A 26,290-nucleotide genomic window follows, 5' to 3' on the forward strand; every position below is an offset into this window, starting at 1 on the left:
GAAGATAGATTTTTTTAGAGTGTTTGCTCATCTGCAATACGTCTATAGGACGTTTCCTGAAGACTGAAAGTTTTGGTCTTTGATGTTGTCTTTGTTCACTGGTTATGCACAATATGCAGCTTTTAGATCAATTTGATTTCCATTTAACTTCAAATTCAGGTAAAATGTAGTGCCATTCTGACCCTAAACTGGTATATTATGCATTCAAGAGAGTAGACAGAAGCTCCCATTTGAAGCATAGAATGCTAATGAAGTTTACAGAATTAATAAATTAAATGCAACTATCAGACAGTATGTGGAATCTATGACTGTTTTCTTGGAAACTCGAAATCAGTCATAAAATTAAATGGTGCCTAATTCCTTTTAGTTAACACAAGATGACGCACACTTGCAGCTTAATAGACCGAATTGTGCATCACTGCATTTTATTGAATGTCTAATGTGTACTAAACACATTAACAGACATTCATGAAGGCATTTTATGTGCTTTGCTGGAGCAAGCAGTCATGATATTTCTTTAATATCAGCCAAGTGTATTTCCTGCAAATTGTTGTACACATAAACATTTATTGTTTATTATCATTCTTACAGGCAAGGGATCCCAGGTCTGAAGTAATTTTAACTAACGTTACATGTTATCAGTTTTCAGTAAAAATGTTTCCACCCTGTCAAAGTCTGTTTTAGTTTAACCTAGGCTATCTAATCGCTATAACATGTGAAAGAAAAACCACAAAGTGTTCCCTACATTTCAAAAATGTAAAATTTAAGGTTAATATTTATTTTGATTGCGAATATTGAATAGAAACAAACGAATTAAAAAAAAAACGTTTAGTGAACATATCACAATGGTAAAATAATCGGGGTCTTATTTGGTCACTAGGCTAATATGGCTAAATGTTCATGTCATTTGTATTAGCCAGCATAAACACGCTTTATGAAATAGGCTAGTTGTTGTTTTATTGTAGTTTGAGGAGATTTGTCTGTGGTTGCGCATAAACTGGATTTTAGTGCGTCATGCGCGTTTTGCATGTTCAAAAATGCCTGTCCACAAATGCTGTCTATGTAGGCAGCTCACAAGGATTTGAGCCGCAGCCCGTGTGTGGCGTTGAGCGGGGTTCTCAAGCAGCACACAGGAAGGGGAGAGAGAGCTGTTAGCTAGCAGACAGCGGGCAACTGTAAACAACTCACTTTTATAAACCTCACAAATCAAACCTTACGCTGACTTGCTCATCAATTTGCATGGCATTTAAAATGTTGCTTTACATGCTTGTTTGGCTGTAGACCCGCAGACTGTTGTAGTATTACCGCAGGTTTGCGTTATTTACAGAGCTGGGATGCACAGCTAACAAGCTTCTGTCAACTCGAAGTGCTTGCTCTCTTCATTTCTCTCTTCTGTCTTAACATTAAACACGGTAGAAATGACAGATCACATGTTACGGAATGAAATAGTATCAATATGACTGTAAGCGATATTTCATACGGTTTGTTAGCTTGCCGAAGGTGTGTTTTATCAGTTAGCATATAAGCTAAAGCTAACTCTCCAACATCCTCGTACAAAAAGCCCATAACTGTCCATAAATGTGTTATTTTATTGGCGTAACGCCTGTAAGAAGGTGTTCTATCGGTTTAAAACAAATTCTTTGACAGTTTGCAGGTTAAACTAATTTATGCGATGGGGACAGGCTAACTATACTGAGTAATATTTAACTGGCTGGAAGAAAAACACGAGTGTGGTTATGTCAAATACAGAAGTATGATGTTAAATTGCTTAGACTGGAGTCAAAAGTTTCCATAAACAAGTCTTTGAGCTGGCTGGACCCATACTATGGAAGTTCCTGGAAGTGTCAGTGCAATGCAGATGAAAGTCCACAGCAGCAAATCTAATGGACACCAACAACTGCTGAGATGAACTAACCAGGAATCAAATGGTGAATACTGTTAAATTTTTATTTTGTATTTAGTCATCATTGCAATTCAATTTTTTATAGATCTAGGATGATAAATTAAGTTGTAATGTGATTTTATGTCTGTTAGTTGTGGTATTAAATTATTTTACATTGATTGTATGTGGTCTGCTGCATATCATTTGATTTAATTCTCATTCTATATTGTATTTGCTTCAGGTTTTCAAAACCTTCAATCATGGGTGATATGAAGACACCTGATTTTGATGATCTCTTGGCTGCCTTTGACATCCCTGATGCGACCAGTCTGGATGCCAAAGAAGCCATTCATGGGAATCAAGATGAGGGAGAGGGACACCTGAAGCACTCAGAGATGTGTATGGATGCCACGGTTTTGATCCCTCACCCTGTGCCTACAACTGATGTTCCTGCCGTCAGTGTTATAGTAAAGAACACCAGTCGTCAGAACTCCTATGAAAATCTTGTGGAGAAGGAGAGCTCTCATTTGGGGCAGCTTTTACAAAATGGTTTCAAAACTTCTGCAGGCTCACTGGAGACACATCTCTCTAGCTATCCAAGGCTGGATAGCTCTTCTGTCAATGGGGACTGTTCAAGACATTCCTTGGAAAAAATTCCCATCCTCTACAAGGCTGAAAAAGTTCCCACTCTATCAGTGTCTATGCCTCAGTTTAGCCCAATATCTAGCCCGGAATCTGAAGACATTCAAAGCAATGGAATCAATGACCGGCCAAAATCTGCAGAGACATCGTACTTCTCGTCTAATTCACTCTTTACATCATCGGCTTTTCCTGTTTTAGACAGTCATGGAAATCCAGATGCATTCACTTTGACAGACAAGTGTAATGAAAGACATCATGGTTCAAAAGGTGTGGATGATCTCGTGTGTGATGGCTCATCAAAAAATAATGATTCTGTGACTGAGAGGGACTCCATCCAAGATTGTGGAATAAATGCATATTCAACCCCTGAGACGACTAGTCCTTCTTCCCGTCCATGCGACAAAGCTCATTCCAACAGATTGTCCTCTTGTCTTGATGCATTAGTAGCCCTAAATGCTAAAAGGGATCCTGGTGGGCAAACTAATTTAAGGGACTTTCCAGTTACCCCAAAGGAGACCATAAAAATGAGTCCAAAAATACCCATTTCGCCAAGGAGCCCAAGAAGTCCTCTGGAAGTGGTGAAACGTTTCGTTAAACAGCCTGATAGCCCAATGAGTATATGCAGTGACAGCAGTGGTAAAGCATCTCCAGCTGTCGCTACTGGCTCGCCTCCAGCCATCCCACGAGTCAGAATAAAGACGATCAAAACCTCATCTGGAGAAATCAAACGCACCGTCACAAGCATATTGCCAGACTCTGAGACCGAAGATCTCACGTCACCGTTTGGGTCTTCGCCATCTCAGTCCTCAGTTGAAGATGCCTTCTCGAAAACTTTGCCTGTGTATCGTTCAAATGATATAATTTCAGAGGTCATTTTTGAAGATGGAAATCAGGAAGCCTCGAAGACTGCTTTATTGGGGAGCAAATCCACCCCAAAATTGGTAAGGAGCTCAAAGAAACCTCAAACCCCAAATAATAGTCATAACTTCAAGACAGGACATGATGGAAACAAGCAAAGGAAGGCTTCTTCTGCTCAGATGGGTTCTTCTACTAATACAAACTACCTTCCAAAGGCATTACACTTAGCAAACCTAAATCTAGTCCCACATAGTGTGGCTGCCTCGGTTACTGCAAGGTCTTCCACTAACAGACAGGAGCCCTCTCAGTTATCATCGGCAATGGTGTGCAGTTCTGTACCATTGGTGCATCAAGTTAAAAAAGTCTCCCCAAACACACGAGCTGTTGTCTCAAATACTGCAGCTGGAACCTTAAACAGACTGTTGAATTACTCAAACCCAGTGCCAACATATGTTCCTGACCTGAGTCCACCACCAGGCACCAATATCAAGCTCCCACCCCAAGGCTATTGCTGCCTAGAATGCGGAGACTCGTTCGGGCTGGAAAAGAGCCTTGCTTATCATTACAGCCGGAGGAGTGTGCATATTGAAGTCGCATGCACGCACTGCTCCAAAACATTGGTGTTTTTCAACAAATGTGCTCTCCTGGCACATGCTCGTGAACACAAGAACAAAGGTATGGTGATGCAGTGCACTCAGTTGTTCATGAAGCCCATTGCTGTTGACCATATGTTGATACCCACCAAACCTAAGCAGTCCGTGAATCAGATCCCTTGCGGGAGCAACACCACAGAGTCATCCAAAGGCCAAGCAGTCTTGCCACTTTATCCCGACAAAGTTATTAGACATGGATTCAAATGTCTGGATTGTAATAAACAGATGTCAGACTACACAGCACTTGCAGGTCATTATCAGAGATCATCGGAGGCTGAAGGTCTGGTGAGTCAAATTATTATTACTACTGAAATCACAAAGTGTAAATTATTACTACATTCTTAAATAGGTCATAAAATACATTTTTATTCAAATCCACTGCACACACAGAATGACTGTACCTCTTTTGATGTTTTTTAATTTATGAAAAATATTTTTTGTAGGATTTTTTAAGTGCCTCACTGCTTTCTATTTTAGAATATATATAAAAAGTTTGTCCAACAAATCAAGTCATGTGATTTGACCTATATGCAGAAAAAAATAAAACAGGAAATTATATCATAGAACGGACCTCTGCAGACCCTCATGACTGTCTGTCAAGGTCTTTTAAAAGTTCCTTAAAATATCAGATCATTCACATTTTTAGGCAAGATTAGTTCTAATGTGGTGCGACCCCCAAGAACTTGTTTTAATCATTTATAGTTTATGAAATAAAAGAAAAATGTTTTAGCCTTATTTTAAAAAGTAAACTAATCTGTTGGATTAATTAATGGTTAAACCTGTTTTCAAGATGTAAGGAAGACGTGATAATAATTTTTACTTTATACAATCTTGATAATGGTATGATATTTTTTCAAAACCCCATAAAATCAATGTGAGGTACATTTCTAAGAACTTGGCACTTGTTTGAAACTAGATTAAGAGATTTTTTCTTGCGTTCGTCATGGACACTCTTCTGTGTCGTTGACCCTTGTGTTTGCTTTCTTTAAATGCAGATGTGCAAGGTTTGCTCAATGCTGCTACCCAACAAGTGCAGCTACAGGGCCCATCAACGCATACACACACACAAATCCCCTTATTGCTGTCCTGAATGTGGGGCACTCAGTCGCTCGGCGGACATCCAGAAGCATGTGAAAGAGAATTGTCTCCATTATGCCCGTAAAATTGGGTTCTCGTAAGTACCTTGAACAGTGACCTCTAGGCCAATGACATTCTGTGAATCTCTTTATTGTTGTCATCTCTCTCTCTTTTATTCACCCAAATGCAATTTCCTTCAGGTGTCTACATTGTGAAATGCTTTTCATGTCACCGTCCCTCTTGAAGAGTCACATTGAGGAGAAGCATTGTCAGGTCTTCTATAAGTGCACTATATGTCCTGTAGCCTTCAAAACTTCTGACGGTTGTCTGATGCATGTAAAAAACAAGCATGGCGGCAGTGAACCCAGCCATCAGTAAGTGCATCTATTGATCTGTTATACTCTCATAATACTGTAAGTGTTCCTAGAACTTTGTTGAGGAGTTACTTCTGGTTAATTCTGTGCAGAGTGATCTACAAGTGTTCCTGTGAAACAGTCTTCAAGAGGAAGCAGCTGTTGTATCAACATTTTCATCATCGTATTTGTGTGTTTAAGTGTCCAGAGTGCACTTCATTCTTCCCAGAGAAACTACTTTTGGTGCAACATTTCAAGGTTTGTATTAGGGTTGTCAAAAGTCGATATTTAAATTTTAAAAATGTAACAGTGCCAACTGCCAACCTTTCTGCAGTGCCGGTAATATTGAGTACTGGCACTATATAGATTATAGATGCAGGAAATCTTCACTGAATAATTTATTCAGTGTTAGGAAGGAGGTGTGAGTTCATTCCATACACATTTTCGACATTACTTCTGTAAATGACACTACAAGACATTTACATTTCAGACATTTAGCAGATGTTCTGCTTTGACACTGTTGTGATCACCAGATGGCAAGCAGACAATTTAGAACATTATCTGCTTGGAATTAAGTACTTTCTGTACAGATGCAAATAAGTGGGGGTCTAAATAAACCTAATACAACTGTATATATACCATATTTTCAAGAATATATGTTGCATTGTCCAAAGCATTGTATATAATCCAATTAGTTCCAAGGTCGCAAAACATGCACAAAGGGATTCATGCTAAACGAGCGAGGTACAAGAGCAAAAGTTTATTTGTATAGTGCATTTCCCAAACGCTGATAGTTTCAGTTTAACTTTAAATAAATTAATTTAGGCTTGGCGTTTATAATAAACGTTGTTTATGAATGCCACCTATAACTTCTTTGTTTTATACTTATATTTATAATTCCTGTACTGAATACTGAAGTATTGCAACTTATGTTTTTTCTCTCTCAACAATGCAATTTTGACCCGGTGAGACTTATAGTCAGATGTGACTTATTTTCTGGAAAATGTGATAAAATGCAAGATTACGTCATACGTCTGCGTAGCATTCCTCATAAGCTGCATGAGTTTGATTGCATGCTGGGAGCCATGTAGTAGTCAAGATGAGAGTCTGTCGTTTGAGGTGGGGGTGCTTCCAAATAACAGGTGGTGGTTCAGTGTGACACTATGGTTCTTATATTTTTAGGAGCGATGGTTGGCTTTCTCAGGCAATTACAATAACATTTAACATAAGTTTAGACTAAATGCTGTAACTTTAAAATACATACCGTCAACACAGAGAATGCATTTAAAACTATTAATTAACATGGTCTGTTTAGATAGCAGGATAAATGGAAAATAAATAGAAAAAGGAGAAAAAAAATATATATATATATAAATAGAAAATAGTATAATACTGGGGCAGAATGAAAGTGCAAGGAGAGATACGTTTTTGTGTGTGTGTGTGTGTGTGGTTGCATCGAGGAAAGAAAGAGCAGGTCATTTATTTTTGACTGTTTAATCTGCCACTGCTTTTTCCAATGCCATTGTACTGCCACAGTACAAAAGATGTCTCATTTCTATCAGAATAAAAGTGGTTGTGTATTTATATCATTTAGATATTGAAATTATTATTCGTATTCAGAAAGTGAAATAAATTCTCTTTCATCTGCAGGCTATTCATGGTGGCGTTTTCAGAGGTGAAGCAGAAAAAAGCCCTAAAAAGACAGAAACGATATCTTTCTCTGATAAATTGTCACCACAAAACCCCCAACCACGGTTGACTAAACCGGTTAAGGAGGCAAGCATGAAGCGAAGAGAGAGTTCTGCTGCACGGAAGTCAAGTGCTGGAGATAGTATGAAGAACACTGGTTGGACCTGTGGAGAATGCCTCCTGTGGGTCCCTGACAGGGAGACCTTCGTCAATCACATGAAGACCAGCCATGGCAGGGTGAGATTAGAGCTCCACGATTATCACAAAAATCATAATTGCCGATTATTCCCTTGAAATTGTAATTGCGATTATTAATTACGATTATCACAATTTACATTGAATATATATAGGCGTATTATAATACATGCTTACACAAAAATTGTTAACACACACACAAGTACTGTCCCCCTTTACTTAACATACACATCAATTGTAAGAATGACTAATAGTAAAGACTACTAATAGATAAACATTAGGACTATGCTAAAGCAATTAAATGGCAGTCCCAAACTAGTTTTTGTTAATACAATGTTGATATGAGCCACCACAGTCATTTAAAAATATAAAAAATAACACAAAGTGAAAATAAAGAGGCATTTTGGGGTTATGGAAACGACAGTTACCATGGTGAATACATAATACTCACAAGAACTGTTAATGAAACAGCTCCTGGTGAATAGAATGAAAATCATACCTGCGTGCAAATCCTTCTCAGCTAACACGTGATTTATTGGTATTTTACTTTTATTTCGTGACTTAGTAATTTACATTGTAACGACGTTGCATTCTCTCAGTTGCTTTTGCACTTTATACAGTGAAGCGAAGCGATACACAGCGCACGCCACGAGCACAGTAACGGCTGACAAGACAGTAAAGTCCGTTTTTCTGAGGTGAAAGTCTTTTAATTCAGTGTACACTTACGTCACTGCCTGGTATGACATATTGTGCTGGGTTTTCTGAAGTAGTCGTGATTCGCCTCTCATAACATAATTATGCTCTAAACACACACACGCAGAGTGGATTTTCTCTTGTAATCGCGGCTTTGAACGATTACGTAATCCTGGCATCCGTAATCGCGATTAGAAATTCGATTAATTGTGCAGCCCTAGGTGAGATCCTTTCCTTCAATCGATATGCAGTTAAGCAGTGTCTTACACAGTGCGTGTAGATTTTCTATTTGATTGAATGACTAGTACCTCTTTTTTTTTTTCTCTAGTCAATTTGTGATTCAAGATTCTAACATTTAAACGTTCATGTTTAATTTGCAGTCTGTAAAGAGGCATCCTTGTCGACAATGTGAAAGGTCCTTTAATGCATCCTTGAGTCTTAAACGACACATTCGCAGTGACCACGATGGGAAAAAGAAGGTTTACACATGCTGGTAAAACCACTATATAATTAAAGTTTCATCAAGATTTGTTTGGCATCTTTCTTATCTGAAGAGTGCAACCTTGATTTGTATCTTTCTTGATGCATTCTGAAGGTACTGCACAAATGAGAGGATATCCTTCACTAAACACTCTATGCTTAAGAATCACATCAGCTTGATGCATGGAATTAAAAACCCAGATTTCAGCCAGATGGCAAAGCCAGCATCTCAGGAGGTGGGCAAACCCGCAGGCCAGGTAATCACAAATACTTCATTTATTTATTTTATATAAACATTTCTTCAGGTCCAGGCGTACAACTACACTTCTTCTTTCAGAGGCCGAAAAGAAGAGCAGAGGAGGCCCATGGAGTTGCAGGAAATGAGGGAACATCATACAACACCCCTGCCAAGCGGCCTAAGCCACTTTATCGCTGTGCCAAATGTGGCTTTACCTCTGAAAACCAGACCCAGTTTCAGGAACACATACCTCAACACAGAACAGATAGCGACACACCCCAGTGCCAACACTGCGGCCTTTGTTTCACATCTCAGCTAGCACTCAGCAGACACCTCTTCATTGTACACAAGGTCAAAGAACCAGAGGAGCATGAGGAGACCGGGAAAGGACGAGAAAACTCAACAGACTTGAGCGATGAAACTGTATCTCTTTTGCCAAAAAAGACTGGTCTGTCCACAGTGGAGGAGCAATGCAAACTCCACACCGAGCCCAGAGACAGCAACACACTGGCATCAGAAACAAGTGGATTTGAGGAAGAAAAGGACTGAATAGAAGAAAGGACTCCAGTGGAAAGCTGCTAATCAACTTAATTGCAAGCATGTGATTGCAGAATATGCAGCTTATAAATGTGGTACTGCAAACATGTTGCCTTACAGTCAAATACTATATCTCAAGTCACATATATCACATATATTAAATAATGTTTCATTCAGAGTTTCATTGCATTATTTGGATTAACTTAACTGTTACATTCATGCAAATAATTGTCACTTTTTACTGCTTGCTTGTTCATCCTATGTATGTGGATAATCATAATTTATTTCTGTGTAATTGCAAAAGCATCATGTCAGTGTGTTTCAATGTTTCTTTACAGAGCAATTGTATGTTTTTGTTCGTGTATCATGTCAAATCTGTCTTGGGTGCATTACAATGCAGGAAATATTATGTATGTTACATATTGTAGCCATAAGTGGGACAGTCATGTAATATTATGGCTGTTTTCAGGGTCACCAAAAATGTTGACGCCCCTTTGATGGTCAATAGTTGGTGGTGATTATGCAGTGCTGGTTTTGAAGGAACGGCATGTCTGATGATGTTTATTTTATATTTATTAGGTAGCATACTTGTATCACAAAGCTAAACATCTGTAACAGTATTTGCTACTATGGAGATTACATTATTCTGAAAGGTATTTACTTAAACCCAGGTATCTGCACTCAGAGAAAATATATTTTCATATTCATTCCATGTAGATTACTCATTTATATTCAATGAGCCATTCTTACAATCAAATTTAGCACTTTTGTAAATGCTTGTATGGAGAAAAAAAAGAAGAATTTACATATTAAAGACATCAGAGACTCAACTGTACAGTTTTTTGCTATCAGCAGAGGTTTGATGTCTTGGGGTCCTTTAAAATTATAACTATATAGCTATAATATAACTAGGTTTTTTTTTCATTTCTTAGTTATTTCACCAATGTTTCAGATTAAAACGTTGATTATCTTAGTGTGACCAGTTAAGTTACTCTATAAAGTTAATTCATTGCTAGCATCTTCAACAGTGTAATTATATTACTGTTCTAATTACTCTCTAAAAAGTATTGGATTACTTATTACTAATTACTTTCTGAATCCCATTTCAACAACAACAAAAATACATTTGCATACATTATCATTGAACTGACCAAAATATTTAAAGGGAGAAAGTTACATTAAAAACACATATTAACATTTTGATGTTAAATCCATTTTAACTAATTAAATTAAAGGAAAATTTAAGAGTAAACCCTTACTTTACTTTTTCCAGGGAAAAGTAATTGGATTACTAAGTAATTAATTACACCCAACACTGAGTGTGACAAACTACTTCTTTACCTAAGTGAATATTTCTCAGGATACGGTATATATATATATATATATATATATAGGCAATATATATTATTTTTTTCATTTTATTTTAAGTATTGACTACAAAAAAAGCAGGGAACATTTCCAGAAACTCTGGAAAGATACAGATATTGACCTAGCTAGCAGGGCATGTTTTATTGTGTTCACACCAAGAGCTCTTACAAAATATCATACTCATAATATTGAAATTTTAGTTTAGTTATATATGAGTTAAATAAGTATTATCTTACAAATAATTATTTTTTAGAAGAATCGACAACCTGGTACTCTCTCTCAACTACCCACCCCTTCTTTTTCTTACCGGAAGTAATGCAACGTTGAAGAGTCGCCGCGCATCCGCTAACTACAGCAGTGGCGGCGAAACATTTGCTCCAAAATCATAATTTTGCAATTGTTTTTGATTGGCTTTTGCCATACATATTTAACTTACAGACAAGATGTTATCATTAGATTTCCTCGACGATGTTCGGCGAATGAATAAGCGTCAGGTGTGTATTTATTTAGCCAGTTAGCTCGGAGCTTCCTCTGCATCGCTTTCTCTTACCAACGTTAACGTTACACGTCAGCTTGAATGACAGTGGCTTTAACGGTCTAGACGTATTAATGCTATTCATTGCAAGTTGCAAAGATAAAAAAGATGGTTTGATTGAGTTTATATATATATATTGCTGTTATTGAGCAGATGGAAAGGAGAATATAATCGGAAGTCGCCTTTTTGCAACAGCTGCTATTCTGTCATTCCCTGCTAACTATTTCATTTGAATACTAGTTACTACAATACTTTCACTTTAAGCCACTGGACTTAAAACGTCTGAATTCTGCATCATCTTTGCTAAAAACTCATACTCTCACTTTTTTTATCATACTGGGAGACACAGAAAAAGCTGATGTTGAGCATCATGTATTGTGTTTTTCAGCTTTACTATCAGGTGCTGAATTTTGGAATGATTGTATCTTCAGCCTTGATGATCTGGAAAGGCTTGATGGTTGTAACTGGAAGTGAAAGCCCGATTGTGGTTGTTCTCAGGTAAGAACATCAGTATGAAGCCGGCTCATCACTCTCATTATCAAATGCTTTGACTTTTGTGATGGACAAAATGGTGAGATTTTTTGCAGAATGCAAGTGAGTTTTCAATATCATTATGCAATAATCAAAAACAATTGGAAAAGTCATAGAAATGCGCTGGTAAAACCTTTCTTTATGCATGCCATGCATTGTTTTTTGATTGCTGTGTGACTTTTAAGTCCATCATTTTTGTTGAATGTTTCGATTTTGAAAATCTGTTTATGAATGTGTGATGTATTTATATTTTTAAATTTCTTAATAGCAGATTTTTGGTGGGAACCAAAATATAAAACCAACTGGGAGATTGTAAAATTTGATTGAGGCATATGTTTCAAAATCTGCAGAGGACAATAAAAATGAGTATGTCTAGGGCAATGAAGTGTTTTAAAAGTGTTGATTTCATAATTGTTTTGCAGTGGAAGCATGGAGCCTGCATTTCACAGAGGAGACCTCCTCTTCCTCACAAATCGTGTTGAAGATCCAATCAGAGTGGGAGAGATTGTTGTGTTCAGGATTGAAGGAAGGGAAATTCCCATTGTTCACAGAGTCCTAAAAATTCATGAAAAGTGAGTATTCTTATAAGATCACAATTAATTTGGTATATACACTGCCTGGCCAAAAAAAAGTCACTGTTTGGATTTAAATAGGCAAATGCTTAAGAGTCTATGATTAGATGATTATTTTTCTAGCATATGTTTAGCAACAGTTCTTCTAACCCTAACTGATGGAGTGTGTAGCTTTTCATTTCTTAAACAACCATGTAGGAAGACACATCATGGCCATATTCCAGGAGGACAATGTGAAGATTCTTCATGCTCAAACTGAAAGAATGGTTGTGAGGAGCATGAAGAATCATTTTCACACATGAATCCAGATCTTAAATTCATTGAAAGTCTTTGGGATGTGCTGGAGGAGACTTTACAGAGTGCTGGACTCTTGCATTGTCAATACAACATCTTGAGCAAAGAAATTATGCACCTATAATGCAAAATAATGATCTAATCATAGACTCTAGCATATGCCTTTTGAATACAAAAAGTAACTTTCTTTTTATGGCCAAGGCAGTGTAGTACACTCTTAAACATAAAGGTTCCAAAACGGGGTTTCCACAGTGGGTTCCCCAAAGCAACGTTTTTTAGTGAACAGTTCTTAAAATATATTTTTTTCCTTATTGTAAAGAACATTTTAATAATCTAAAGAACCTTTTGTGCAATTGAAATGTACCATTAATTTTAAAGGTTCTAATAAAGAACCTTTGTTTTTAGACTGTATACCCTTTTGTAATTTTCTGTACACACTGTTTTTGTTTCCTTTCAATAACACTAATGCTTACTGATTTCAGAGAAAATGGAGAAATCAAGTTCTTGACCAAAGGTGACAATAATTCTGTGGATGACCGAGGTCTCTACAAGCAGGGACAGCACTGGTTGGAGAAGAAAGATGTGGTGGGCAGAGCAAGAGGGTAAGATCTTGATGATTAGTACAATAATAATTTACTGTAGAATAATCCTTAGACATCTTTACACAAGCAAATCTGATCTTTTAATGTAAGTATCAATCTATTCCATGTCCTGCATTGCTTTGCGTATGTTACCACATTCCTGATCTCTCTTCCTCCATGACAGGTTTGTGCCTTACATCGGAATTGTCACAATTTTGATGAATGACTACCCCAAATTTAAGGTATGCCATGTAATATGTTATGAATCAAGTTTAAAGTGCCCTTATTATGGTATTTTGAAAGTTCTCTTTAAACTCTGCACACCTTTTACATTCACAAATAGCTATATTTCACAACTAGATGTAAGGTAATATTTAAAAAAACATAATGGGGGCAATTTAAGAGTAAGTTGTTACATAACCGTTGTTCTAACACGTCTTCTTTGTTCCTTGACAGTATGCTGTACTCTGTTTGCTCGGACTGTTTGTTTTAGTACACAGAGAATGAAGACTTTCAAGAGTAATGCTGTCAGGGAACACATCCCTCTTGTGACCAGTTTTTATGGTGTCTTTTTGTGAAAATTCTACACTTGCTCTTAGAGACAAAGGTCAAATTATCATTTTCTCTGTTCAATGACAGTGCAAACACAAGTACTGGAAGAATTTGTATTTCTTCATTTTCCATGCATACCAAATTCGGGGTTTGTTTGATCTGACTTTACAACTGTACTTGTACACCATATGTCAAGATCTGTCTAACTCTTTCTTAAAGGCTAAATTTTGTATTGAATTAAAATGTTGTCAAATTCGATTGTTTTGAATTTTTTTTAATAAATTCATTCTTATTGTTCATTTTCTTAAATTCACATGTAAAGTATTATGGTATTATTAGGAGTCACATCTATATAGCCTTTAAGATGTGAATCATAAATATGAAAATTAAGTAGAGGAAAATATAGATTTCTTTATATGTATGCTTAGAAAATGTGCATCTTATTGATTTATTTGTGCATTACTTTAGATATTTTAAAAGGATGATTCACCCAAAAATTTAAATTTTCTCATTGATTACTTACCCTCATGTCGTTCCAAACCTGTAAGACTTTCGTTCATGTTCTAAACAAATTAAGATGTTTTTTAATGAAATCTAAGCTTTCTGTCCCTCCATTGACAGTTACACAACTACCACTTTGACGCTTCAAAAAATTCATAAAGAGATTGTGAAATTAATACATATGAACTGAGCGGTTAAGTCGAACATTTCTGAAGAAATTCGATCCCCTATATATGATGAACAAAATTAACTTTTATTCACACATAAACATTAATCAACTCACACATAAAGCATGTTCGATTGACGTATGAGAACCAATGAGGGTCATTCTGGTGTTACGCAGCACGTCTGAGCTTCAGCAACGAGGTTCGTTCTCCAGTGTCAAGCAGGTTCGGTTGAGCTTCTGTTTATGTTTGCTGATCAATATTTATATGTGAATAAAAGCCTAAATTCAATCTGTTCATCATATAAAGCTATCAAATCTCTTCAGGAAATTTGGACTAAACCACTCAATTATTACAGATTAGTTTTACGATCTCTTTATGAACTTTTTGAATAGTTAAAGTGTCAGTTGCGTAGCTGTCAACAGAGGCCCAGAAAGCTTAGATTTAATTAAAAAGATTTTCATTTGTGTTTTGAAGATGAACGAAAGTCTTACGGGTTTGGAACAACATGAGTGAGTAATAAATGACAGAGTTTTCATTTTTTTGGGTGAACTGGGTGGACTTTAAAGCAAATTAATCCATAAATAAATCTTGATAAGTCATAGTAGTTCCTCATGTTTATTACATAGTCACACATGCACTCATAACTATTGAAATGTATGATTTTTGAATTCCGTACGCCTCAAAACGTTTTTACCGTTCTATTAATTCTATTAACTTGCATGCGCACAGCCTACGCACGTCACATATTGTTTCCCATCCTCATTCAAACATTTGCTGTCGTTATGTGCGTTCAGTGACTAAAACTATGACCTCAGAGACGTTTGGCACCCCTTCCCATATAAATACCGCCTGCAGAAGAACAACAACGAAGAGCTCGCGACCAGGTAAATCTCAAGCGAGGAAACCACCTAACGTTACAGTTACTTGAGAAGATGGCTTTGAGAACTGAATATGGACACTGCAAATATAGCCTATTATTTGCTTTCATTATGCTTTTTAACATATCCTTAAGCACATCTGTGAATTTCGATTTCACGGAGCTGCGAAATAAAGTTTCGAAAATAAAAGTGCATCCACGTGGGAATCTCTGGGCGACAGGTAGCCTATTTTATTCATCGTTTATTGCTATAGTCGTCATGCAGTTAGAACGACTATTAAATCAACTTCCCAGCATCATTTTATGTCTTCTTCCAGGTCATTTCATGGGCAAGAAGAGTATTTCAAACAGCCAGCTGCAGGACTCTCCGTTCTCCCCAAAGCTTGTCAGGAATACTGTGGGAGAATCCGAGGATTTGAGGGAGCTGATCTCTCAGGAGCTGCTGAAAGTTGCTCATCTTGAACATCCAAAAGGGACACGAGATGTTTATAATCAGGTGATCAGAGCTATTTACAGAATTGGACAACAAAATGTACAGGATTAAAAAAAATGTAGATACATTGTTGCTTTGTGATTAGCCTTATTTTATTTATTCATTTTTCATGATACAGACTTCATTGTAAAGCTTTTGAAAAGCTATACGTTGGAAATAATTAACAGATGACTGCCATAATTGTAATAAAATGTTAATTTGGCAAACTGTACAATATCTATATGAGAGTCTGCTTTTAATGTTTGTCATGCTTATTAATAATACTAAGATGTATTTTGACAGCAGAAAGTGTACTAAATATTCATTAATTCAACTGCTGTAAATATGTCTGGATATCTGAAATAATAAAATCAGTGGATGAATGAGTGAATGGATTAATGGATGAATGAATGTGTTAAAATATTTTTTAAAATAAATATGAAACTGCAAATCAGTCTAATTTTACTTATCTCGGAAATATAGAGTTACAAATGTAATCTAGATGATCATTTTACCTATTGCTCTTAAAGATTTAATTTTTCTAATGAACAACTAAGCAGACATTTCATAGAAATAAAACCGCAGTGGAAGGATCATACTGTAATTATGGTGCAAAACAGCTTATCGTTCCCATGGGTTTCCCTGATGCACGCAGGGATTTGGAGCCTTTGTAAACAGACGTAAGAAATGCTTTTTGTAATTTTTCAAATTTTGAAAAATCCTTTAAAATTGTCTTCGGATAGTAATGTGAGGTCAGGTACATTTGAGAAATGTTTGACCAATAAAATGTATCTTCGTAAAAGCAATTAGATCCATATACATCACCGTGAACAAATAAATATATTTCAGTTACAGTAATTATTTTCTCTCTTTTTTTAATAATTTTTTAATGTTTATAACATGGAAATAAATATATTATTGCATTAAATTATTACTATTTTTTTTTTTAATTATTATTATAATTTATGCATAGGACTATTTATATGCATTAGTGTGAATGCTGGATTTATATAATGTAAATATAGCTACAAGTTTAAAATTACATGTACCATTTAAATGAAGGGAAAATATCCATCAAAATAGTTTCTAAAGTGATTCAATTTAGCTGTAGATAAAATGGGCCCACAAATAAATAGTCTTTTTCTTTAAATAGGTAGGTTATTTTGCAAACCTATAGAATTTTATCTGAAAGGGATCATCACAATTCATTATAATGTATTAGATTATCAAAATTACCACGTCGGAGTGCATTTATCTTTTGTTTCCCATCTAGCCTTTGCAAAATGATTTACCCACCTTTGGAAACTCAGACCACTCAAATCAGTTTAAGCACATGTCAAGAATTATGACTTCTTTAAAACAGTGATGTAACGCAGACACGACAACCTCATCTGGAATATTTTACCCTTTTGGCCACTGACCTATAGAGGGCAGCAACGCACTAACTGTACCAAGCCGCTACATGAAGCGCGAGCCGCGAGGAAGAGCTTCTCATATGGGTTTGCTGTAGAAAAGCATGAATATCCTCCCCTCAACTAGACTTTTTGCAATAAAATGCCTTTAATAGTGATGTGTGGATACCCGTGCAGTGGTAAAACCCGACGAGCCCATGAACTGAGAGAATACTTCACCCAAAATACAGAAAGACAGGTTCATATAGTCGGAGATGAAGTTCAAGGGATTGACAAGAGCTCTGTATATGCAGGTGAGAAGCTTCTAAAAGTTCATGATGCGTTGAGTTTAACAATCAGGCATTGCCATGTGTGTATGTTAGGACAGTACTGAAGACAAAGGTCTATCTATCTGAGAAAACAAAACACTTAAACCAGTTTAAAATGGTTTGCTGGTCTTATAAGCAGTGTTGGGTAAATTACTCCTAAAAGTGAGGAATTATTATCTATAATTACTTATTCAACAGTGTAATTTGATAACTGTACTAATATCTCTCTCTAAAAAGTTTTTTTATTGGATTACTTATTACTTTCTGAATCCCGTATCAACCTCGACAGTTAAACAATGAACGCGAAACTGCACTTTTGATTCTTTCACATAAAAAATAATTGCAATTGCATAAATTATTCTTGAACTGACCAAAGTGTGTAAAGGGAGGTTACATTTAAAAGAAAATTCGTTTTCGCATTACATTTTGATGTTAAATCCACTAATGTTTTTTATAGAATTGTTCCATAGTCTATACAGTATTTAATGCATTTACATTTTTAATTTAATTACAGGAAAAATTAAGACCCTTACATAACTTTTTCAAAGGAAAAGTTATTAAATTACAGTAATTAGATTACCTAATTAATTAGACCCAACACTGCTTATAAGGTTTTGTCAAACTTATTTGCTATTTCTTTGTCTACAGACTCCCAGAAAGAGAAGAATTTGAGAGGATCACTGAGAGCTGAAGTGGAGAGGTGATTCATTTATGTCTCATATAATATCTCTGTTAAAGATGCAAAAGAGACTCAAACATAACAATGATCAATGGCAAACATGGATGTCAAAAAGGAGAAACATTTAGAATATTTAATCAATTTGCCAAATTCTCATAATTGTAATGTCCATGAATTCATGTTGGGGTTTTGGGGGGAAATATTTGTAAAATTGTCTACAAAAAAATAAATGGATTAAACATATTTTTCAAGGTAAAAGTATTTATACAAATGTCATGATTGTTTTGGGTCACGAATACCAAAAAGTTCAAGGTTTAGGAAAAAGTGCCTTTTTTTTCCTTTTTTTATTGATTTGAAAAGATTTTGATCCTCTTTTGTTATACAAATAGAAATGATTCAGTAAAAGTTCTTCATGTTCAAATTAATGTGAAAATTTGAATGAAGTCCTAAATGTAGGTTTGGGAGTAACCTAATAATTCAGTCCTGTCAATCATAGTCACAACTGTGTATAAGCAGCAATCATAAACTTGTCATGTACAAATACAGTTTGGTCTTAAACGATCACTTGCTATAGAAAAATTAAGATAAAACGTGCTGTTGCAGCTCTTGCTGGGAGGAAATTTACACCAATAATTATATTTATTAAATAAATTATATACTTCTATATAATTTCTATATACTTCTTTGATTTAAATGATTTATTTGTGCTTCTCTCTCTTTGTAAACAGGAAAGTCAATAGAGACGACATTGTGATTCTTGATTCCTTGAATTATATTAAAGGTAAATCAATCTTTGTTCTGTTATAATGAATAGGCTACATCTGCACCTTTGCTATTCATATAATGTTAGGTGTTTAAATGTACCTTTAGAAGTTATTGATCCTGTACAAGTGTAAAACATTCACTAAAGCGTTCACACGCTCTCAACAGCTGGTGTTGAATGTGACACTCTTATGATTTCAGTCTGGCATATGAATGAGGATTAATTGTGTTTTAATTCCAGGCTACAGATATGAGCTGTTCTGTCTAATCAAACATACACAAACACCTCATTGCTTGGTATGTAAGCACTTATAACTCATATATGATCTATATTTTGGTATGTTGTGCACATAATGCTATAACCCCTGCAGATGTACTGTTTGACGTCAGCTGACGTGAGCTCAGAGTGGAATAAAGGCAGAGAGGCTGATTCTCAGTACACACAGGAAATGTACGCATTTGATTCGTCTCCGTTTGGTTCTATTAATTATGTTTCTGTCATAAGATACACACTACCGTTCAAACGTTTAGGGTCAGTAAGCACATATTAACTGATTTTAATTGATCAAAAGTTACACTAAGGACATTTATGATGTTACCAAAGTTTCCATTTCAAATAAATGCTGTTCTTTTGAACTTTCTATTCATCAAAGAATCCTGAAAAATCACCGTTTGCACAAAAATATAAACTCTTTTCAACATTGAGAATAATAAGAAAAAAAGTTGAAAAATTAGCATTGCATTTAAATGACATCTGTAAAATGTTTTTAAATTGTAATAATATTTAACTATATTTATTTTGTTTTACGGTATTTTCCATCAAATAAATGCAGCCTTGTTGAGCATAAGAGACTTACCGACCCCAAACTTTTGAATGGTAGTTGATGACGTTCTAAAATAAAGATGCTAAATGTATTATCTTCATCATTACTAATTTTTTCCATTTTTTTAAACAACAGTCTTGATGGACTAATTCAGCGTTTTGAAGCCCCTGATTCAAGGAATAGATGGGATAGTCCACTCTTTACTATTCAGCAAGAAGACTCGCTTCCATTTGAAGACATCTGCGATGCGCTTTTTAAAAGAAAAGCACCAGCACCTAATCAGTCCACACAGAGCGTAAGAACACTAATAATGAATGCATCATCATGAGTATGTAGCAGCAATATGTACTTTTGATTGCCCATGAATGGACATTAGAACCTGTTTCCATTTCTGTTGTGTTTTTTTTACAGCAACCGCTCTCATCCACCAACTTTCTGTATGAGTTGGACAAAGTTACTCAAGATGTCTTAATGGTACGATTTTCATCTCCTTCGGGTGTTCTGTTATAAAAATAGAAAGCTTTCAGAGTCATTCTTTCTGTTTCATTGCCTACAGGTGAGCGTTTATAGATTGCTTTGGCATTGCAAGTCAGTATCAATAGAATGTGTCGTCATACGGGTTGTTTTATGTCCCAGGCTGTTCTTGAGTCACAGAAGACCAGTGTCCCTGGAGATCTCATTTCCATTCCCGGAGCTACGGAAAAGATATCCTTTATTCTTGCATGTTTAGCAGTTCTCTATCTTTGAATTTCTTTCTATTAGGTTTATCATATGTAACGGCAAGACCGGTACCAGTAAGTACTTTAGAAATGCTGGTTTTTTTTGTTTGTTTTTTAAGTACCGAGTACGGTGTATGTTCGGTACGCGCTAATAGATACTGCTTTCAAACTCTCTCATTCGTTTTTGTTCGATTGCTCTCTGAGCATCTGAGGTTTCTATTTACAGCTTGTTTTACAAGCGTTGATTGGGCATTGCAGCCAATCACAATCATATCTGTTGAGCGTGTGAACGCAAAGGCCTATCAGGTGCTAGTCAGTAATTTAGTCTGATTCCACTTAAAGGCATTTATTGTGTACTTAATGCTTGCAAAACCTTTCGGTTCCTTTGAAACTTTTGCATACAAAAGTTTCTCGGGGAAACGTAAAACATTTGGTGTGCGAACACAGTTTCTCGGGGGCATGCATTTTGCAAGTGAATGCAAAATTTATCTGGAAAAGCATTAATTACTACTTTTCTTTTCCTCTCATCTCATATTTTTTCCACCACTATGTCCCTTTAGGGGCTCCGTAGATTTTTCGGGGGGAAATGTGATATTGTTGTCTTGATTTGCTGAGCCACCTATCATAGCTATTTGATGTTTCTCACTGTGACAACATAAAAAATGTCCTACCATAAACGGTCAAAGCATTAGAAACGATTACAACATGAAACCAAGATCAAGCCTGGTATTTTCGACTTATGCTCGATTGAATCTTGCTGACAGAATGTTGATCCGTTTAATGCTAACTGAAGATGTGTTGTCGTAATAAACAGGACCTATGTGCATGTGATGAATACACAAACATCAAAGAATGTCATTTCTTTCTGACGCAGTTCGGTGGCTGTCCATAACAGCTTCAGCGTTTAGACACGTAGAGAGACGGACCAGTGCAGGCTGGCCTTTGAAATAATACAGAATTCAAATAGGATTCGTTAGTAGTTCATTTATACTCGTTCTTTGTTGTCTCGCAACTAAAGTCTGCTGGTTAGTCCAGTTTTCCAAACACATCCACTGTTGAGAGCAAAGTCACATGAGTTTTGTCGAGCATTGAGGGATTTATTTGGAAAATGTGGTTCTATCATAGTTTGTGCAAGTCTTCTTATCGTATAAGAATGATCCTGCCTCTATTGAGCCCATACATTTTTTTGTGTGCATTTTTTGAATTTTTGCGCATCTTTCCGTTTCCATTGTTTGTTTGTTTTCATGCAATATTCCAAAATGCATAAAAATAGGTGGATGGAAACAGCTCATTTTAAAAACAGTTGTGCTGCTTGATATTTTTTGTGTAACCTTTTTTTTTCAGGTTCCTTTGAATAAATAGAAAGCATTTATTTGAAATAGAGATATTTAGTCAGTTTTGATCAATTTAATGCATCCTCGCTAAATAAAAGTACATTCTTTCCAAAACAATAACACTGCAGTGTTATTAATGCGTTCCTTCTCATCGATATGAATATTATTTTTTTGCCAATGCAATGTACTTTATTGTAACAGCCCAGTTTTCTTAACTTGTTCAAAACATCAAACTCACGAGAAGTCTTAACATGGTGGAGCTGAGGAAACTCAGACGTCAGTTCATCAGTTACACCAAGATGCATCCAACAGAGAACATTGGACAGATTGCCAATATGTTTGTGCAGTATCTTAATAAGAGTATGCACTAACAGGTGTTTTTTAATTTGTAATTCTTAAGGTCATATTTATTGTTTTCAAGTTTCATTTTAAGAATGTTTTGAGTGCAATAAAGTTTTCAACTCTTCCAAGTTCGTTTTATATTCATTGGTGTGTTAATAAAAATCATTAAAGAGGTCAAAACAAACTGGACAGTTTCAGGACTATTCTGTTGCTAAGAAAAATATTCTGAATATTAATTTAAAGTTGCGCAGTGAGAAAATTGGAGGAAATATCACAAGCTGGATTTGAACTGCTATCACCTAACAACCCAACATATATCACCTATCCGGTTCACTGTAGTGCTTTTTGTCTTTCTTTCAGAGATTGTTCCTTTTTCTCTTCAGTAACATGGAACATGCTGGGAAACGTTCAGCGGCAGTCTGGATGTTTGTCTTCAGTGGTTCACCGACCTTGAAATGAGCGTAATGTTTGATTGAAGTCACCAATGCGTGCATACAGATGTTTCCAGGCTTCAGACGTGGGCAGGCTAATGAAATGAACCATAAAACTCATTGAGACGCTGACTGTTAGTGTTTTTCATGCAAGTCTTCTGTTTATGCCTCTGGGCAAATGCAAGTGTTTGAAGAACCATATTGACTCGTGTTAGAGATTCACGGGGGGAAACAGGCCAGCTGTTTGTGTAAAATTGTAATCTGGTATAATATGATTTGAAGAAAACATGCACTCCAATAACTTCTGTCATGACCCCTCAGATTCTTTCGCATGGTGAAAATAGCAACATGTTGGTTATATTTTTGTCAGTCTTTTTTTCATGTTTTATGTTTGTATAGTCCAGTCTTTTTTGGCACTGTAAGTCCACATTAACATTCACATACCATTAACATAGTTATTTGTTAAAAAATGTCACACCTTAAAGCTATTTGGATGATTCTTATGTGTTCTAAGTTGCAATTATATACTTATAGCAAGATGTTCTTTACTGTACAGGGATATTAGTTGTAGGACAATGAAGTGCAATTTAAAAGGGACGTATTATGCTTTTTTTTACATTTCCAACTTTCTTTAGTCTGAAATGTTACTGCAAATATACAAAGCACAAAGTCCTCTCCAAAGTGATTCTCTATTATCAGAAAGAAGAGTTTCTGAACTCCTTGAAATGACTTGATTGTAATTTTGAGTTCTCTTGCAGGAATCCTCTTTTAAATAATTCCTGCCCAGGACAAAGGATTCACAACCAGAGGTGGACAAAGTACACAACTTCCTTACTTGATTGAAAGTACAGATACTACTGGTCAAATATTACTATGCTAAAAGTTGTAAGGACCGATTTTTACTCAAGTAAAAGTACAGAAGTAGGCCTACTCGTTTTTAAAAGAATCAAAAGAATGTCAATGCATTGTTTTATTATTGTTGTATGTAATATTTAAAGTAGCCTACCTTATGACACTGAATCTGCCTGCCTACCCTCATATCAATATCAAATTTATTTCTAGAACACAGTTCCAGTAGTGGGATTGAATAAGTGCGCTCAATAATGCCCTGGTTCCGTCAAATAGTGTCCTATTTAAAGTTTTTTGGCTTTTAGTATGAATATGTTAGCCTTACTGTTATCTATAAGCTTGTGTGCTCCAAAACAATGTCAAAATTCGCATTTAGAAGACCGAACCCAACGTTGAAAATTAAAATCAGGTTGATGTCATGAATCCAACGTCAGATTGACGTTAATCTCCAAAATTGGACAGACGTTGTAGCCTGTTGTTGAAAAGGAAAATCTGTTTGACGTCAACCCGACTTTCATGTCCATTTCATTTCATTTCTATCTATTTCACCTATTCTAGTAGACTCCAAAAACAAAATTTAGACTTTGTAAAAGGGCCTATAAGTCCTCTAAATAGAAAAAAAGTGCACTACAGTTCAAGAGTTTGAGGTTAGTAAGATTTTTTTATTCAGCAAGGACCATAGACTGTAAAAAAAGAACTCATTCATTTGATCAAGAGTGACTATAAAGATAACACTGATAGTAAAAATGTTTCTTGTTTCTTTCAAATCAGCATAGTAGAATGATTTCTGAAGGATCATGTGACTGAAAACTAGAGTAATGATGCTGGATATTCAGCTTTGCCATCAAAGGAATTAATAAAATGTAAAATATATAACAATAAAAGTTTTTAATTTGTACAAAATTTTCACAATATTAGTTTTTACAGTATTTTTGATTGTGATGGCGCAGTGGATAAGACACATGCCTTGGGTGTGAGAGACCCGGGTTCGAATCCACTGTGAGACACCAATGTGTCCCTGAGCAAGACACTTAACCCCTAGTTGCTCCAGAGGCGTGCGACCTCTGACATATATAGCAATTGTAAGTCGCTTTGGATAAAAGCGTCAGATAAATGAATAAATGTAAATGTAAATGCAATGGTAGTGTATAGTTATGACTATTAAAATTCAAAGTCTGAGTACTGAGCATATGTAGGTTCTCTTTACTCCTGAAATGAAACATTAATCCAAATTAAACAAAATCAGCATTATGTAATCAACGGTTGAGCGAAAAGCTGTTATGTAATTCATTATGAAACTTTACAAAACATTCTATCATGAAATTGCTTCATCATCTTCCCACAATTAGGGCTGTTTTTATCTTAAAGCAGTTCAATGTTCACATCTTAAACAAGTGGTTTTATTCATTTATTTTAGGGTGATTTTAGTATAAACAAAGACTTTGTTCATCCCTCTTTCAAAGAGATATATTGTAAAAGTTATTTTCCGTAAGGAGGAATATTCGATCTTTTAATCTGTACAAGTCATTTTGAGGAAACCCACTGGCTAAGAGGGGAGTGAAAATTCTTCTCTCTTTAAACCTCATTAGTTCCTGTTTTATGTAAGAGGAAACATAATTACTGAAAAGCTGTAAAATATCAGATCATTGGCTGCAACTAATGGCAAGCGTTGTTATGTGCTTCCACTTTCTGACCGCTGGTTATTGGAATAACTTTTATGCTGTACATATGTTGTAGTGCAACAAAATATTTTCATAAGAAAAACGGACAACAAATTCAATGATCCCCAACCTCTCTCCAAGATATGCAGAATAATATATACAAACATTTTTATTTATTCATTTCAACCATATAGAATGCAGACAGAAATACAAGACTTATACAAGTATTAAAATGCTTTATATTTACACTGATTAAAGGTTTAAAACCGATAAAACCGTATACTGTTCTTTATCGGTTTTATGAGTCCGTTTCGCTGTTACGGCAGTGCTGAAAAGTCTGTCCCAGTGACTAAAGAAAGGTGCAAAGTTGCTGCTGGGTTTCTGGTGATGGATGTCATGGGCCATCGCCCCTCCAAGAAGCCCAAAAGGAACCAAGTGGCTAGGAGAATATGGCAGGTCGTAGCCGATATGGTCTTCCACAGACATCCAAATGCTGAAAACAGTGATGGTCCACACGGTCAAAGGATGGCACTTGAGCAGGATGGGATCGAGGTTGCCCCAGAAGCCCATCGTCATCAGCTCTGCGCCGCTCAGGTGCTGGGTGGACCAGGAGAACGGCGAGATGTAATCGTGATGGATGGCATGGACCCATCTGTACAGGTGAGGGTTTTTGTGGTGCACCATGTGCCAGAGGAAGTACTGTGCGTCGAAGACGAGCAAAACACCCAACCCGCCCGAGAACAGCTCCCATACTGTCGGAGCAACTGCTGGAAGTGGAGCCGCAGGCATCACCACATTGGTGATCAACACAGCTGGTAGAACAAACACTAGATGATTGTACACAGCCGTCCCCAGAGTCCTCAGCATCATGCCGGCGGTGGGACGCCGCTCCTTTTGGATCTTGTACTTGAAAAGAGGAGCTTTCTCTCCTAGGACATCCAGGAGCACGAAGGGGACGCTGAAGATGAAGTAGCTGGAGAAGACGAGCAGCACTGGGAAGAACGGAGACGAGACCTGGCTATAATACAGGTAGTCCCACAGGGGCTGGAGGAGACGGTTTGAAGCAGTGGAAGTTGGGAGTTGAAGAGCGACTTCACTGATGTTCCACATCCTGGTGCTGGATTGAGCAATGGCAAGTGAATAACCCAGCCTTATTTATACAGCTGAGCCAGACTTGGAACTGCGGTAAATCCATGATAAGGTACTTTCTCTCAGCCTATAT

The 26,290-nt window shown here is 36.2% G+C and overlaps 4 protein-coding genes across 5 annotated transcripts; 3 read left to right on the forward strand and 1 right to left on the reverse strand.

Moving 5' to 3' along the window:
- Positions 1-896: 896 nt before the first annotated feature.
- On the forward strand, positions 897-10,127 carry znf592 (zinc finger protein 592). The gene is made up of 9 exons (XM_077194455.1): positions 897-1,928; positions 2,124-4,320; positions 5,031-5,209; positions 5,313-5,486; positions 5,579-5,723; positions 7,116-7,391; positions 8,423-8,535; positions 8,638-8,779; positions 8,860-10,127. The coding sequence occupies exons 2-9, from the start codon at positions 2,143-2,145 to the stop codon at positions 9,307-9,309; spliced, it is 3,657 nt and encodes a 1,218-aa protein (XP_077050570.1). The 5' UTR covers positions 897-1,928; positions 2,124-2,142; the 3' UTR covers positions 9,310-10,127.
- An 827-nt stretch (positions 10,128-10,954) lies between these two features.
- sec11a (SEC11 homolog A, signal peptidase complex subunit) lies at positions 10,955-13,988 on the forward strand. Its single transcript, XM_077194456.1, has 6 exons — positions 10,955-11,159; positions 11,589-11,698; positions 12,154-12,303; positions 13,080-13,199; positions 13,363-13,420; positions 13,635-13,988. Exons 1-6 carry the CDS (start codon positions 11,109-11,111, stop codon positions 13,683-13,685), a joined length of 540 nt encoding a protein of 179 aa, XP_077050571.1. The 5' UTR covers positions 10,955-11,108; the 3' UTR covers positions 13,686-13,988.
- Positions 13,989-17,212: 3,224 nt separating this feature from the next.
- On the forward strand, positions 17,213-22,255 carry kti12 (KTI12 chromatin associated homolog). 2 transcript variants are annotated; one of them, XM_077194457.1, is made up of 9 exons: positions 17,213-17,452; positions 18,116-18,167; positions 18,875-18,927; positions 19,150-19,205; positions 19,280-19,359; positions 19,868-20,027; positions 20,144-20,206; positions 20,369-20,437; positions 22,013-22,255. In XM_077194457.1, the coding sequence occupies exons 1-9, from the start codon at positions 17,302-17,304 to the stop codon at positions 22,154-22,156; spliced, it is 828 nt and encodes a 275-aa protein (XP_077050572.1). In that variant the 5' UTR covers positions 17,213-17,301; the 3' UTR covers positions 22,157-22,255. The 2 variants fall into 2 exon arrangements, with proteins under 2 accessions (XP_077050572.1, XP_077050573.1); XM_077194458.1 differs by having other exon boundaries at positions 20,369-20,426; positions 22,002-22,255.
- Positions 22,256-25,320: 3,065 nt separating this feature from the next.
- On the reverse strand, positions 25,321-26,272 carry ch25hl1.1 (cholesterol 25-hydroxylase like 1, tandem duplicate 1). Its single transcript, XM_077194394.1, has one exon. It carries the CDS (start codon positions 26,176-26,178, stop codon positions 25,321-25,323), a length of 858 nt encoding a protein of 285 aa, XP_077050509.1. The 5' UTR covers positions 26,179-26,272.
- Between the last annotated feature and the right edge of the window lie 18 nt (positions 26,273-26,290).

This window comes from Siphateles boraxobius, unplaced genomic scaffold, assembly GCF_051911475.1.
Source record: "Siphateles boraxobius isolate OS27281-9 unplaced genomic scaffold, OSU_SipBor_1 32, whole genome shotgun sequence".
Classification (NCBI taxonomy): Eukaryota; Metazoa; Chordata; class Actinopteri; order Cypriniformes; family Leuciscidae; genus Siphateles; species Siphateles boraxobius.